This window comes from Pleurodeles waltl, chromosome 1_2 (assembly GCF_031143425.1).
Source record: "Pleurodeles waltl isolate 20211129_DDA chromosome 1_2, aPleWal1.hap1.20221129, whole genome shotgun sequence".
In the NCBI taxonomy this organism is placed as follows: domain Eukaryota; kingdom Metazoa; phylum Chordata; class Amphibia; order Caudata; family Salamandridae; genus Pleurodeles; species Pleurodeles waltl.
Window position 1 is genome coordinate 1,352,224,781 of NC_090437.1, and position 17,070 is coordinate 1,352,241,850.

At 47.0% G+C, this 17,070-nt stretch overlaps 1 protein-coding gene across 1 annotated transcript in view; it reads left to right on the forward strand.

The window, feature by feature from the left end:
* Positions 1–17,070, forward strand: part of LOC138252860 (uncharacterized) — a 223,215-nt gene that overhangs the window by 155,696 nt on the left and 50,449 nt on the right. Inside the window, exon 7 of the mRNA XM_069205772.1 lies at positions 8,186–8,422. Within this exon, the coding sequence (XP_069061873.1) occupies positions 8,186–8,422 (237 nt within the window). The remainder of the gene's footprint in view (positions 1–8,185; positions 8,423–17,070) is intronic.

Consider the following 17,070-nt stretch of genomic DNA (forward strand, 5'->3'; position numbering starts at 1 on the left):
GTACCTGCACTGAGTGGCTCAAGAATCAGAGCCCAGATACTCGTGGTAACTGCGCTGAGAGGCACAAGAATCAGAGTCCAGAGACTCGTGGTACCTGCGCTGAGTGGCACAAGAATCAGAGACTCATGGTACCTGCGCTGAGAGGCACAAGAATCAGAGCCCAGAGACTCATGGTACCTGTGCTGAAAGGCACAAGAATCAGAGTTTCCCACCTGAGACTCATGGTACCTGCGCTGAGGGGCACAAGAATCAGAGCCTCCCACCAGAGACTAATGGTACCTGCACTGAGGGACACAAGAATCAGGGCCCAGAGACTCATGGTACCTGTGCTGAGAGACCCAAGAATCAGAGCCCAGAGACTTGTGGTACCTGCGCTGAGAGACCCAAGAATCAGAGCCCAGAGACTCGTGGTACCTGCATGGATGGACACAAGAATCAGAGCCCAGAGACTCGTGGTACCTTCGCTGAGGGGCACACGAATCAGGGCCCAGAGAGTCATGGCACCTGCGCTGAGTGGCACAAGAATTACAGCCTCCCAATAAAGACTCATGGTACCTGCGCTGAGAGGCAGAAGAATCACAGCCCAGCGACTCATGGTACCTGCACTGAGATGCACAAGAATCGGATCCCAGAGACTCGTGGTACCTGCGCTGAGTAGCACAAGAATCAGAGCCCAGAGACTCATAGTACCTGCGCTGGGAGGCACAAGAATCAGAGCCCAGAGACTCATGGTACCTGCATTGAGGGCACAAGAATCAGAGACCAGAGACTCATGGTATCTGTGTTGAGAGGCACAAGAATCAGAGCCCAGAGACTTATGGTACCTGCACTGAGGGGCACAAGAATCAGAGCCCAGAGACTCATGGTACCTGCAGTGAGTGGCACAAGAATCAGAGCCCAGAGACTCATGGTACCAGCGCTGAGGGGCACAAGAATCAGAGCCCAGAGACTCATGGTACCTGCACTGAGGGCACAAGAATCAGAGACCAGAGACTCATGGTATCTGTGTTGAGAGGCACAAGAATCAGAGCCCAGAGACTTATGGTACCTGCACTGAGGGGCACAAGAATCAGAGCCCAGAGACTCATGGTACCTGCACTGAGGGCACAAGAATCAGAGCCCAGAGACTCATGGTATCTGTGTTGAGAGGCACAAGAATCAGAGCCCAGAGACTCATGGTACCTGCGCTGAGTGGCACAAGAATCAGAGCCCAGAGACTCATGGTACCTGCACTGAGGGGCACAAGAATCAGAGCCTCCCACCAGAGACTCATGGTACCTGCGCTGGGAGGCACAAGAATCAGAGCCCAGAGACTCATGGTACCTGCGCTGAGGGGCACAAGAATCAGAGCCCAGAGACTCATGGTACCTGCACTGAGGGCACAAGAATCAGAGCCCAGAGACTCATGGTATCTGTGTTGAGAGGCACAAGAATCAGAGCCCAGAGACTCATGGTACCTGCACTGAGGGCACAAGAATCAGAGCCCAGAGACTCATGGTATCTGTGTTGAGAGGCACAAGAATCAGAGCCCAGAGACTCATGGTACCTGCGCTGAGTGGCACAAGAATCAGAGCCTTCTACCAGAGACTCAATTCAATTAAATTTGATCTTTATTTAGATTTTACTCCAAAAAAGACATACAACACTCTTTAAAAGGGATAATAATGTAGAATAAAATATTTTAAAACATTACTGATAAAAAAATAGATAAGGTCCTTCGCTGCAACAAATAGGCCATTATTAATTACTCATACCAGAGGTTTTCTAAATGCGTCATATTATACCTTTGTTCTATAGCATATAAAATGAATTTTATCACTTAATCACATTTCTCTTTAGTGTCCAATTTACATAAATAGTTAAAAGGTTCTCTACAATAAAATAGTTTATTAATAACAAATAAAGGTTTTAAAAAATATTTCCTAATATCATGGTAGAATTTACAGGATATAATAAAGTGCATTGTAGATTGTGCAAATCGCCCCACACAGGGGCACTTCGGTAGGTTTTTACTCCACATCCTCACCTTTCGAAAAGCTACTAAAAAATGCAACGTCCTAAAACGCATCTGAGTTAAATAAACTCTATCCTGAGTGTTTGCAACCATCCATAGATAATTTGGCATTACCTCGTTGACTTCAGTCATATGAAGTGCTACTGTTGGTTTCCTACACTCTCTATTTATTCTATCGCTATCCCTCCATGCCATTAATTGATTTTTCACTTCTTTTTTACTAAATTGGAGTATAATACCTGGATCATCTAAATTTGGTGCTAAATTTATGCCTTTCCGCAAAACTTTTGGGTGCGTGAACCATGGGATTCTATCCCTGTATTCTAATGTGAGGCAGTCTTTGATAACCTCCCTTCTTTAGACCAGATGCTGTGCAAAGCCGATAAGGCATTGGTATATATTAGGTCCTCCACAAAAAAGCAGCCCAATTGCCTATGTACCATTAGTGTGGAAGTAGGATTTGGCACTGCAAGTACTCAACAGAGGAATTTGCTCTCTAATACTTGTAATAAATGGATCTCGGGCGTTAAGACCCAAAGTGCGGAACCACATGTAATGCTGCTAATTGATCTGCTTTTGTAAATTTGCAGCATTTCCCTGAGGGGTTTATTACCAATTTTATTTGAAAATCTAAAGACAGCCTCTGTTGTCCTAATATACTTCATTTTAATAATTTCTAAATGTTGTTTCCAATGGCCTATATTAGAAAACTGGACACCCAGATATGTAAATCTGTTCACTTCTTCGCATTTATGAACCTTGATAAAATACGCTTTCTTTCTGAACTTTCCCTGTCCACAAATCATTACAACAGTTTTGTTCATATTCAGTGACATATCTCTTGCCTCCATAAAATCTACAAAGCCCTCCATCAGCCGCTGCAGCCCATTGGCGGTTCGTGACAGCAATACTGGGTCATCTGCATATAAAAGGACTGGGACTGGGATAGGACATTCCCCTGTTTTAGGGGTATCGATTTCCATATTTTTTAGGTGGGCATCTACTCCCTTTATATAAAGGGAACATAGAAGGGGCACCAAGACGCAGCCTTGACGTATCCCTCTCCCTATCCTAAAACCCGGAGTACACTCGCCATTTCGTCCATATCTCACCTGTGCTATTAAATGGTTATACAGTTGTGCCAAGAAGTTAATTATATCTAGGTGCGCACCCAGGTCTACTAAGACTTTCCCCAGCTTTTCATGGTTCACCAAGTCAAAAGCGCTGCTAAGATCTGCAAAACAGAGGAACAGATGGCCCTTTTTTGCAATTGTATATTTACATATTATTAAACTAAGATTTATACATTGTTCCAAGTTGCCAACCACAGATCTAAACCCCAGTTGGGCCTCTGTAAGTATATGATTGTTGGTTGCCCATACCTCAAATCTTTCTAGGAGTACTCTCCCTAATAACATGACAGAAGTGTCTAGGAGGGAGATAGGTCGGTAACATTCAGGGTCACCTCTGTTCCCCTTTTTAAAAGTAGGAACAATTATGCTTTCAGTCCACGATGTTAAGATGTATCCCTTTGACGCACTCAAAGAAACTTGGGTCAAAATAGGGGACCATAGATCAATACATGTCAGATAGGCATCTACTGGCACCCCATCGGGCCCGGTGCTTTCCCTTTCAGACACCTTCCCATGGCAGATTTCACTTCCCCTAGACTAGCCGGTTTCAGAAAGGGTGGCTTGATCTCAGTTATCCCAGTATTCGATGGGTACGTAATCAGATGATCTGGGTTAAAAATCAAGCCGAAAAGGGAAAGCCATTCTGATGATGGAACGTGTACAGTTATTTCGAGTGCATCCCTATTTTTTAGGAATGGTTGATTAATTGTTTTCCAAAATAGGGTACTATCTCTCAGTGCTGCTGCTTGCTCAAGATTATCCCATGTCCTAGCTCTCAATTGTGCCTTCCTAATCTTCAGTGCATCTTTGTAGCTGGAGCGTCTAATGATTACTTCTTCCCTATTTCTTGGTTGAGCCTGCAGGGCTCGTTTGAGTTCCTGGCTTGCTAGTGAACAATTATGATCAAACCACCCCACTTTTACTCTCCTTTTGTTCCCCGATTTTGCCACTAGGCTCCCTGCAATGGCATTACTAAGCTGGTTAAAGGATACTAAGATCTCAAATGGACTTTGGTTATATTCTGTACATGTTAAAATATCTTGTCTATATCGTGTCACAATTTTTGTCATCAAATTTACTTCATTTACCTCAGTCCATTTACAGTAATGGCAATTCCATTTTCCCTTTTATCCCTATATTCATTGCTAATCTTTTTCCTATGTTAAAAGAATTAACTAATCTCATAGTAAGTGACAAAGGGTAGGGGTCACTATAGATAGTTTGCTCAATCTTCAGAGATTCAATCATGTCTGTATTACTCTTAGAAATTAGTATATGGTCAATTGTTGAGAAATGCCCTCTTCCTATAAACGTTGGAAGCTTCGTTCCCTTATCCCCATCTTGTTCCACCAATGCTAAGTCATGTCTAAATATTATTTCATTCAGTACGGCTCCATAGTTGTCATGTATAAAGTGCGATTGTGCATTTCCCCCATCATCAGTAAATCCACATATCTTTTCTAAAGTGTTCTGGCACGTGCCAATGTTAAAGTCTCCAGCCCATACTAATGTATAACTAGATGTTATATCGTTTATGAAGATCTGAAAATCATCCTGGAGGTTTTGTGCCACTACTTTGTTGGTATCATCAAATTTTTTGTTGTAATAATTTATAAATACAAAACCTATGATATTATCTATCCGAAAATGTAGAAACTGGAAATAAGGGGAGTCAAGAAAGGATTTAACCAATGTAAACGGTACCAGTGTTGAGATCAATATTGCTAACCCTCCCTTGGCCCTACCGCTTGCTGAAGCGGAAGCTGGTGTAAACAATATAGCATATCCTTCAATGTAGAAAGATCACGTATGCCATGTCTCTTGCAGACATATTATATGTGACAAACGTATTATGGAATGCCGTTCCTTATCAGCCATTCTGGTTCTTACTCCAGCTTTGTTCTACGACATTATTGTGATTGAGTCTCCGGATAAGGGCCTCTTATCAAGCTCAGCGTCACCGTCACTGCTTAAAATATTTGGTTTAGACACTATAGTAGTAATTTGCGTTTTATCAGGTAACAGAGTCCCTATTCTGTTTATGTCCTCCTGTAGTCAATCCAGGTCCTCCATATTACTCAGGGGTGTAAATTGATTAGAACACTCTAATTTGTCATGCCTATCCAAATTGCTAGATGTTTTCCTTATGGCCCCTGTGAATCTTGGGCCTGGACTGTTCAGCAATCTATAGAAATATCCTAGGGGGACAGCCATGATCTCCCTTCTCATGTTTTTACAGGTTCGATGTCTTTTCTCTAGGTCCAATAATAAGTTGCCCACAAAACGGGGATCACGAAAATTGACCACAATACAATCTCCTTCTTCTTCCTCCAAATATCCCACCCAGTCAACTCACCTTGCATAAAAAAATTCACAAAATAATATGTCTCATGCACATATATTCTTCAACATCCAGTGTACTACTTTATTACGTAGATTGGCCAGGTCTCAACGATGTTTGGTCCCAATTTGGGAACATTTTTAAGAATGATTGTGTATGGAGTAGCATCTGGCGGTAGTTGTAAAACTTCTTTCACAGATCTATCTCTATTCAAACGCTACCATTTGTAAGTACCATCTGGTTGTCTCCCTTGATTGATAATAGGTGCCTTAGGCTGGGATGTTTCTTTCTGTATGGGGTGCAGGTATTCCATACTTCTTTTGTTAGGATCTTCCTTCCCTATCATTATGCTATTCCTTGTATCTACAACCACTTGGTTCTCATTTAGTGTGATATCGCGGCCAAGGGGCAGGTTTTTCGCATTGGTCACTAAATTCACACTTGCTTCTATCTTACTGATGCATTCTTTAATATCCTTAATTTATATCAGTACTTTTGACTCTATAAGATCTAGTTTACCATGTGATTTCTTAAAAAGAGTTTCAATGCGTTTTAGTAGGGCACCATCATGGCCTGGTGGTAAAGCTACTGGGTGGCCTCCATATATTTCAATAGTTATTTTCCTGCCCTTACGGGACTGTGGTGGTGACACAAAGTTAGGTTTGGTTATCTGTCTACTTAGTTTTTTCTTTGGTGGTGGAGGGATTGGGTCATCTATACTGTTCAATGGTTCAGTTTCTTCTACTGTGTCTATGGGTAATGGTGGGTCTAAGGAGAACCGAGGATCCACCCCAATGAGACTTTCTTTTGGGGATTCTAGTTCAATAATTGAACCTACAGCCTCAGTACTCACTTCAATAATGGCCTCATGTAAAACATTTTTTGTTGCCACTAAACATGCTTCAACATTAATAATTTCTTCATTACTTTTCCCCATTGCATCTGTAAGATAATTAATTATCATATTAGTGGTTCTCTGAGATTTTGTATTAATACCATTCCCCATTTGGTTTTGCCTTCTTTTCCCCGTTGTAAATATGGGGTTGCTATATTAAATACTCTTTACCAATCTAAACTAGGTTAATGCAGTTCTCTAAACAAAAAATTAACAGAGTACACCCAGCCCAGCCTCCTCCGGGTTCTGACGGGCATAGACGGGCCCGCTCTTGGCCTGGTCTTCGCCCTGGCGCGCACCCGGTCTCGTCCCGCGGAGCGGGTTTGCAGCGTCCTCATCACAGCACCTCCGGGTGCGAAATGGCATCCAGCGGCTCTAGTGCCGCTAAGGAGTCTGGGACTTGTAGTTCAGGCTCCCTCCCAGTCACGAGGAAGTTCATCCCGCGGAGCGGGTTTGCAGCGTCCTAATCACAGCGCCTCTGGGCGACTCATGGTACGTGCTCTGAGGGGCACCAGACACAACCTTATATTCCCATTGTTCACCCAACCACCACTCTACTCCTTGACATGAATCCCCTGCCAGGTATAGGTTCCTGACAATAACACAAACAAGAAATACTTTAGAAGACTCCACTGTGTGCCACGCTGCTGTCCTCCAAGTCTGCCAACCCTGACTGAGGAAGAAAGAACCAAACTAACATTCATGCAGGAAGACTTGCAAAGCTACTGCACACAGGGTGAGGTGGGTACCAATGTGGTTGTGTCTGGATCCAAACCAGGAAAGAGTCTTGCCTATGACCAACCTTTACAGCACAGCTAAGTCCAACAAATTGAACAAGGAAATCAGTCGCTAACGCTCCACACATCCAATCACACGAGTACTCAGAACTGCAAAGGTTAGTGCATGACTAAATTAGACCAAATACAGACTAACTTCTACTGGGCACACCCAACTGGGGCAATGCTAAAGTACTTCTCCCCACCACAGAGTTGGTTGGTAGGTGCCAACATCCATGTAAGGCTCTATTAAACTCCATTTCTAGGCTGGTATTAAAGTCAGCGCAGAGCTCAGAAGTAGCGATAGGGTGGTGGATGCTAGGAGCTTGCTAACCATGTTAGGAAATTTCATGTTATTTTTTCCGGACATGGACGGCATTACTGCATTTATTCTCCCAATCTGTGTGGTTAGTGTTCATATTTTATGCACTAGACTTGGGTTTTAAAAATAAACATTTTAAAATTCTTCCCCTGTTTCATAGGACTGTTTTTAGTGTGTTATCCATTTAAGAGAGTGCTTGGAGTTCCACTGTGTCCCTGAACTCATCAAGTGGAATTAATGACCAGAAATCCCCCCCCCCACATAGTGTTTATTGCTCAGTGGGCTGCGTATCTACCTGGATTACTTACTCGTGTCAGTGCATTGAGGGTAGTACTTGCAGCAGGTGCTTAGAAACACAGATAGTGTGACCCAGATCCTGACACTTCCAGCCTTCTGAAAGTAGTCCACTAGCGCCTCGAAAAAGGTAAATACCTGCTTTGTTCTTCTGACTGCTCCTGTGTAGCAGCATATCTAGCCCTAGTGCGGCTGGTGCAGTGGCACCAGGCCTCCGGTTGTGAGGGGTCCACTGCTTCCCTATTCAGTTTGTATTTTGCTACTCGGCTGGGGGAGTGGATCCATGTTTTGCTTGTATTGGTGGTACACCCCTGCTGTTCTGTCCTACAGACATGATTGCTTATCAGCTCCAGAGCTCCAGTAGCTCTCCATCACTTGAAGTAAAGTGAATGTTTCTTTGCTCGATGCAGGTTGGCGACCTCCACCGTTCGAGGGGATAATGACCAGCTCCTAGTAGAAGCCCAGTACATCCCCCCAAAAGCTGCGATCCTGCAGGCAGCAGAGCGTTCAACCAGCAGTCAGGACCCCCTGATAGCACGTGCTCTGCAGGACCCCACTGGAAGCACACTGCCAGCAGTCAACGTGTTGTATGACCATTGCTGGGCATCACTGGCCAACAACTACAGCCGACCAGCGGCTAAGACCAGGTGAGTGTTTAACAAACGTGGAACACCAACTGCTTGATATGTCTAACTCAAAGAGGACAGGTTTATGTGTGTACTGAGGACTTCTGTGTGTCTGGATATTTAACAGAAAAGCTTAACATCATAAACAGTATTACAAGGAGGAGACGTTTAATGTTAGGTACTGTGCTAGGATGAGGAGACGTCTAATGTTAGGAACAGTGCTAGGAGGAGGAGACGTCTAATGTTAGGAACTGGGCTAGGATGAGGAGACATCTAATGTTAGGAACAGTGCTAGGAGGGGGAGCCGTCTAATGTTAGGAACAGTGCTTGGAGGGGGGAACGTCTGATGTTAGGAACAGTGCTAGGACTAGGAGACGTCTAATGTTAGGAACTGTGCTAGGATGAGGAGACATCTAATGTTAGGAACAGTGCTAGGAGGGGGAGACATCTAATGTTAGGAACAGTGCTAGGAGGGTAGAGACGTCTAATGTTAGGAACTGTGCTAGGATGAGGAGACGTCTAATGTTAGGAACAGTGCTAGGAGGAGGAGACGTCTAATGCTAGGAGGAGGAGATGTCTACTATTAGGGACAGTGCTAGAAGGAGGAGACATCTATAGTTAGGAACAGTGCTATGAGGGGGAGACGTCTAATGCTAGGAGGAGGAGCCATCTAATATTAGGGACAGTGCTAGGAGGAGGAGACGTCTAATGTTAGGAACTGTGCTAGGAGGAGGAGACGTCTAATGTTAGGAACAGTGCTAGGAGGAGGAGACGTCTAATGTTAGGAACTGTGCTAGGAGGAGGAGACATCTAATGTTAGCAACAGTGCTAAGAGGAGGAGACGTCTAATGTTAGGGACAGGGCTAGGAGGGGGAGACGTCTAATGTTAAATACAGTGCTAGGAGGGGGAGATGTCTAATGTTAAGAACAGTGCTAGAATGAGGAGACGTCTAATGTTAGGAACAGTGCTAGGAGGAGGCAACGTCTAATGTTAGGAACTGTGCTAGGATGGGGAGACTTCTAATGTTAGGAACAGTGCTAGGAGGGGGAGACGTCTAATGCTAGGAACAGTGCTAGGAGGGTAGAAACGTCTAATGTTAGGAACTGTGCTAGGATGAGGAGACGTCTAATGTTAGGAACAGTGCTAGGAGGAGGAGATGTCTACTATTAGGGACAGTGCTAGGAGGAGGAGACATCTAATGTTAGGAACAGTGCTAGGAGGGGTAGACGTCTAATGCTAGGAGGAGGAGCCGTCTAATATTAGGGACAGTGCTAGGAGGAGGAGCCGTCTAATGTTAGGAACTGTGCTAGGAGGAGGAGGTGTCTAATGTTAGGAACAATGCTAGGAGGAGGAGATGTCTAATGTTAGGAACTGTGCTTGAAGGAGGAGACGTCTAATGTTAGGAACAGTGCGAGGAGGGGGAGGCGTCTAATGTTAGGGACAGTGCTAGGAGGGGGAGACGTCTAATGTTAGGAACAGTGCTGGGAGGAGGAGACGTCTAATGTTAGGAATGGTGCTAGGAGGGGGAGACGTCTAATGTTAGGAACTGTGGTAGGAGGAGGCGACGTCTAATGTTAGGAACTGTGCTAGGATGGGGAAACGTCTAATGTTAGGGACAGTGCTAGGAGTGGGAGATGTCTAATGTTAGGAGCAGTGCTAGGAGGATGAGACGTCTAATGTTAGGAACGGTGCTAGGAGGGAGAGACGTATAATGTTAGGAACAGTGCTAGGAGGAGGTGACGTCTAATGCTAGGAGAAGGAGACATCTAATCTTAGGAACTGTGCTAGGAGTAGGAGACGTCTAATGTTAAGAACAGTGCTAGGATGAGGAAATGTCTAGTGTTGGGAACTGTGCTAGGAGGAGGAGTCGTCTAATGTTAGGAACTGTGTTAGGATGAGGAGACGTCTAATGTTAGGAACTGTGCTAGGAGGGGGAGATGTCTAATTTTAGGAACAGTGCTAGCAGGGGGAGACGTCTAATTTTAGGATCAGTGCTAGGAGGAGGAGACGTCTAATTTTAGGAACAGTGTTAGTGTTAGGAGGAGGAGACGTCTAATGTTAGGAAAGGTGCTAGGAGGGGGAGACGTCTAATGTTAGGAACAGTGCTAGGAGGAGGAGACGTCTAATCTTAGGAACTGTGATAGGAGAAGGAGACGTCTAATGTTAAGAACAGTGCTAGGATGAGGAAACGTCTAATGTTAAGAACAGTGCTAGTAGGAGGAGACGTCTAATGTTAGAAACAGGGCTAAGAGGGGAGACGCCTAATGTTAAGAACAGTGCTAGGATGAGGAGACGTCTAATGTTAGGAACTGTGCTAGGAGGAGGAGTCATCTAATGTTAGGAACTGTGCTAGGATGAGGAGACATCTAATGTTAGGAGCTGTGCTACTAGGAGGAGTTGTCTAATGTAAGGAACTGTGCTAGGAGGGGGAGACGTCTAATGTTAGGAACAGTGCTAGGAGGAGGAGACATCTAATGTTAGGAAAAGTGCTAGGAGGGGGAGACGGCTAATGCTAGGAGGGGGAAACATTCAGGGGGTCATTCCGACCCCGGCGGGCGGCAGGCGCCGGCCGCCGGGCGGAGACCGCCAAAAGACCGCACCGCGGTCAAATGACCGCGGCGGTCATTTTGACTTTCCCGCTGGGCGGGCGGGCGACCGCCAAAAGGCCGCCCTCCCGCCCAGCGGGAAAGCCCCAGCAACGATGAAGCCGGCTCCGAATGGAGCCGGCGGAGTTGCTGGTGTGCGACGGGTGCAGTGGCACCCGTCGCGATTTTCAGTGTCTGCTTTGCAGACACTGAAAATCTTAATGGGGCCCTGTTAGGGGGCCCCTGCAGTGCCCATCCGCCAGCCTCTTCACCGCCAGGAACAGGCTGGGGGGAAGGGGGTCGGAATCCCCATGGCCGTGGAGGATTCCCTGGGGCAGGGAAAAACCGGCGGGAAACCGCCAGTTTCCCTTTTCTGACCGCGGCTTTACCGCCGCGGTCAGAATTGCCCCTGAAGCACTGCCAGCCTGTTGGCGGTGCTTCCTCCGTCCCCGGCCCTGGCAGTCCATGACTGCCAGGGTCGGAATGACCCCCTTAATGTTAGGAACAGTGCTAGGATGAGGAGACGACTAATGTTAGGAGCAGTGCTAGGAGGAGGAGACGTTTAATGTTAGGGACAGTGCTAGGATGGGGAGACGTCTAATGTTAGGAACTGTGCTAGGAGGAGGAGACGTCTAATGTTAGGAACGGTGCTAGGAGGGGGAGACGTCTAATGTTAGGAACTGTGCTAGGAGGAGGAGACATCTAATGTTAGGAACAGTGCTAGGAGGAGGAGACGTCTAATGTTAGGAACACTGCTAGGAGGGGGAGACGTCTAATGTTAGGAACAGTGCTAGGAGGAGGAGACGTCTAATGTTAGGAACAGTGCTAGGATGAGGAGACGTCTAATGTTAGGAAAAGTGCTAGGAGGAAGAGACGTCTAATGTTAGGAACAGTGCTAGGAGGGGGAGACGGCTAATGCTAGGAACAGTGCTAGGATGAGGAGACGTCTAATGTTAGAAACTGTGCTAGGAGGAGGAGTCATCTAATGTTAGGAACTGTGCTAGGATGAGGAGACATCTAATGTTAGGAGCTGTGCTACTAGGAGGAGTTGTCTAATGTTAGGAACTGTGCTAGGCGGGGGAGACGTCTAATGTTAGGAACAGTGCTAGGAGGAGGAGACATCTAATGTTAGGAAAAGTGCTAGGAGGGGGAGACGGCTAATGCTAGGAGGGGGGAACATTTAGGGGGTCATTCCGACCCCGGCGGGCGTCGGGCGCCGCCCACCGGGCGGAGACCGCCAAAAGACCGGACCGCGGTCAAATGACCGCAGCGGTCATTTTGACTTTCCCGCTGGGCGGGCGGGCGACCGCCAAAAGGCCGCCCTCCCGCCCAGCGGGAAAGCCCCAGCAACGATGAAGCCGGCTCCGAATGGAGCCGGCGGAGTTGCTGGTGTGCGACGGGTGCAGTGGCACCCGTCGCGATTTTCAGTGTCTGCTTTGCAGACACTGAAAATCTTAATGGGGCCCTGTTAGGGGGCCCCTGCTGTGCCCATGCCAGTGGCATGGGCACTGCAGGGGCCCCCAGGGGCCCCACAACACCCGTTCCCGCCAGCCTCTTCCTGGCAGTGTCAACCGCCAGGAACAGGCTGGCGGGAAGGGGGTCGGAATCCCCATGGCGGCGCTGCTTGCAGCGCCGCCGTGGAGGATTCCCTGGGGCAGGGAAAAACCGGCGGGAAACCGCCGGTTTCCCTTTTCTGACCGCGGCTTTACCGCCGCGGTCAGAATTGCCCCTGAAGCACTGCCAGCCTGTTGGCGGTGCTTCCTCCGTCCCCGGCCCTGGCAGTCCATGACCGCCAGGGTCGGAATGACCCCCTTAATGTTAGGAACAGTGCTAGGATGAGGAGACGACTAATGTTAGGAACAGTGCTAGGAGGAGGAGACGTTTAATGTTAGGGACAGTGCTAGGATGGGGAGACGTCTAATGTTAGGAACTGTGCTAGGAGGAGGAGACGTCTAATGTTAGGAACGGTGCTAGGAGGGGGAGACGTCTAATGTTAGGAACTGTGCTAGGAGGAGGAGACATCTAATGTTAGGAACAGTGCTAGGAGGAGGAGACGTCTAATGTTAGGAACACTGCTAGGAGGGGGAGACGTCTAATGTTAGGGACAGTGCTAGGAGGGGGAGATGTCTAATGTTAGCAACAGTGCTAGGAGGAGGAGACGTCTAATGTTAGGAATGGTGCTAGGAGGGGGAGACCTCTAATGTTAGGAACAGTGCTAGGAGGAGGAGACGGCTGATGTTAGGAACAGTGCTAGGATGAGGAGACGTCTAATGTTAGGAAAAGTGCTAGGAGGAAGAGACGTCTAATGTTAGGAACAGTGCTAGGAGGGGGAGACGGCTAATGCTAGGAACAGTGCTAGGATGAGGAGACGTCTAATGTTAGGAACTGTGCTAGGAGGAGGAGTCATCTAATGTTAGGAACTGTGCTAGGATGAGGAGACATCTAATGTTAGGAGCTGTGCTACTAGGAGGAGTTGTCTAATGTTAGGAACTGTGCTAGGAGGGGGTGATGTCTAATGTTAGGAACAGTGCTAGGAGGAGGAGACATCTAATGTTAGGAAAAGTGCTAGGAGGGGGAGACAGCTAATGCGAGGAGGGGGAAAGATTTAATGTTAGGAACAGTGCTAGGATGAGGAGACGTCTAATGTTAGGAACAGTGCTAGGAGGAGGAGACGTTTAATGTTAGGGACAGTGCTAGGATGGGGAGACGTCTAATGTTAGGAACTGTGCAAGGAGGAGGAGACGTCTAATGTTAAGAACAGTGCTAGGATGAGGAGACGTCTAATGTTAGGAACTGTGCTAGTAGGAGGAGTCATCTAATGTTAGGAACTGTGCTAGGATGAGGAGACATCTAATGTTAGGAGCTGTGCTACTAGGAGGAGTTGTCTAATGTTAGGAACTGTGCTAGGAGGGGGAGACGTCTAGTGTTAGGAACAGTGCTATTAGGAGGAGACATCTAATGTTTGGAAAAGTGCTAGGAGGGGGAGACGGCTAATGCTAGGAGGGGGAAACATTTAATGTTAGGAACAGTGCTAGGATGAGGAGACGTCTAATGTTAGGAACAGTGCTAGGAGGAGGAGACGTTTAATGTTAGGGACAGTGCTAGTATGGGGAGACGTCTAATGTTAGGAACTGTGCTAGGAGGAGGAGACGTCTAATGTTAGGAACGGTGCTAGGAGGGGGAGACGTCTAATGTTAGGAACTGTGCTAGGAGGAGGAGACATCTATTGTTAGGAACAGTGCTAGGAGGAGGAGACGTCTAATGTTAGTAACACTGCTAGGAGGGGGAGACGTCTAATGTTAAGGACAGTGCTAGGAGGGGGAGATGTCTAATGTTAGCAACAGTTCTAGGAGGAGGAGACGTCTAATGTTAGGAATGGTGCTAGGAGGTGGAGACCTCTAATGTTAGGAACAGTGCTAGGAGGAGGAGACGTCTAATGCTAGGAGGAGGAGACGTCTAATCTTAGGAACTGTGCTAGGAGGAGAAGACGTCTAATGTTAAGAACAGTGCTAGGATGAGGAAACGTCTAATGTTAAGAACAGTGCTAGGAGGAGGAGACGTATAATGTTAAGAACAGTGCTAGGATGAGGAGACGTCTAATGTTAGGAACTGTGCTAGGAGGAGGAGACATCTAATGTTAGGAACTGTGCTAGGAGGAGGAGTCGTCTAATGTTAGGAACTGTGCTAGGAACGGGAGAAGTCTAATGTTAGGAACAGTGCTAGGAGGAGGAGACGTCTAATGCTAGGAGGAGGAGACGTCTAATGTTAGGAACAGTGCTAGGATGAGGAGACGTCTAATGTTAGGAAAAGTGCTAGGAGGAGGAGACGTCTAATGTTAGGAACAGTGCTAGGAGGGGGAGACGGCTAATGCTAGGAGGGGGAGACATCTAATGTTAGGTACAGTGCAAGGATCAGGAGACGTCTAATGTTAGGAACAGTGCTAGGAGGGGGAGACATCTAATGTTAGGAGCAGTGCTAGGAGGAGTAGACATCTAATGATAGGAACAGTGCTATGAGGAGGAGACATCTAATGTTAGGAACAGTGCTAGGAGGAGAAGACATCTAATGATAGGAGGAGGAGACTTCTAATGTTAGGAACTGTGCTAGGAGGAGCAGACGTCTAATGCTAGGAGGAGGAGACATCTAATGTTAAGAACAGTGCTTGGAGGGGGGAACGTCTGATGTTAGGAACAGTGCTAGGACTAGGAGACGTCTAATGTTAGGAACTGTGCTAGGATGAGGAGACATCTAATGTTAGGAACAGTGCTAGGAGGGGGAGACATCTAATGTTAGGAACAGTGCTAGGAGGGTAGAGACGTCTAATGTTAGGAACTGTGCTAGGATGAGGAGACGTCTAATGTTAGGAACAGTGCTAGGAGGAGGAGACGTCTAATGCTAGGAGGAGGAGATGTCTACTATTAGGGACAGTGCTAGAAGGAGGAGACATCTATAGTTAGGAACAGTGCTATGAGGGGGAGACGTCTAATGCTAGGAGGAGGAGCCATCTAATATTAGGGACAGTGCTAGGAGGAGGAGACGTCTAATGTTAGGAACTGTGCTAGGAGGAGGAGACGTCTAATGTTAGGAACAGTGCTAGGAGGAGGAGACGTCTAATGTTAGGAACTGTGCTAGGAGGAGGAGACATCTAATGTTAGCAACAGTGCTAAGAGGAGGAGACGTCTAATGTTAGGGACAGGGCTAGGAGGGGGAGACGTCTAATGTTAAATACAGTGCTAGGAGGGGGAGATGTCTAATGTTAAGAACAGTGCTAGAATGAGGAGACGTCTAATGTTAGGAACAGTGCTAGGAGGAGGCAACGTCTAATGTTAGGAACTGTGCTAGGATGGGGAGACTTCTAATGTTAGGAACAGTGCTAGGAGGGGGAGACGTCTAATGCTAGGAACAGTGCTAGGAGGGTAGAAACGTCTAATGTTAGGAACTGTGCTAGGATGAGGAGACGTCTAATGTTAGGAACAGTGCTAGGAGGAGGAGATGTCTAATGCTAGGAGGAGGAGATGTCTACTATTAGGGACAGTGCTAGGAGGAGGAGACATCTAATGTTAGGAACAGTGCTAGGAGGGGTAGACGTCTAATGCTAGGAGGAGGAGCCGTCTAATATTAGGGACAGTGCTAGGAGGAGGAGCCGTCTAATGTTAGGAACTGTGCTAGGAGGAGGAGGTGTCTAATGTTAGGAACAATGCTAGGAGGAGGAGATGTCTAATGTTAGGAACTGTGCTTGAAGGAGGAGACGTCTAATGTTAGGAACAGTGCGAGGAGGGGGAGGCGTCTAATGTTAGGGACAGTGCTAGGAGGGGGAGACGTCTAATGTTAGGAACAGTGCTGGGAGGAGGAGACGTCTAATGTTAGGAATGGTGCTAGGAGGGGGAGACGTCTAATGTTAGGAACTGTGGTAGGAGGAGGCGACGTCTAATGTTAGGAACTGTGCTAGGATGGGGAAACGTCTAATGTTAGGGACAGTGCTAGGAGTGGGAGATGTCTAATGTTAGGAGCAGTGCTAGGAGGATGAGACGTCTAATGTTAGGAACGGTGCTAGGAGGGAGAGACGTATAATGTTAGGAACAGTGCTAGGAGGAGGTGACGTCTAATGCTAGGAGAAGGAGACATCTAATCTTAGGAACTGTGCTAGGAGTAGGAGACGTCTAATGTTAAGAACAGTGCTAGGATGAGGAAATGTCTAGTGTTGGGAACTGTGCTAGGAGGAGGAGTCGTCTAATGTTAGGAACTGTGTTAGGATGAGGAGACGTCTAATGTTAGGAACTGTGCTAGGAGGGGGAGATGTCTAATTTTAGGAACAGTGCTAGCAGGGGGAGACGTCTAATTTTAGGATCAGTGCTAGGAGGAGGAGACGTCTAATTTTAGGAACAGTGTTAGTGTTAGGAGGAGGAGACGTTTAATGTTAGGAAAGGTGCTAGGAGGGGGAGACGTCTAATGTTAGGAACAGTGCTAGGAGGAGGAGACGTCTAATCTTAGGAACTGTGATAGGAGAAGGAGACGTCTAATGTTAAGAACAGTGCTAGGATGAGGAAACGTCTAATGTTAAGAACAGTGCTAGTAGGAGGAGA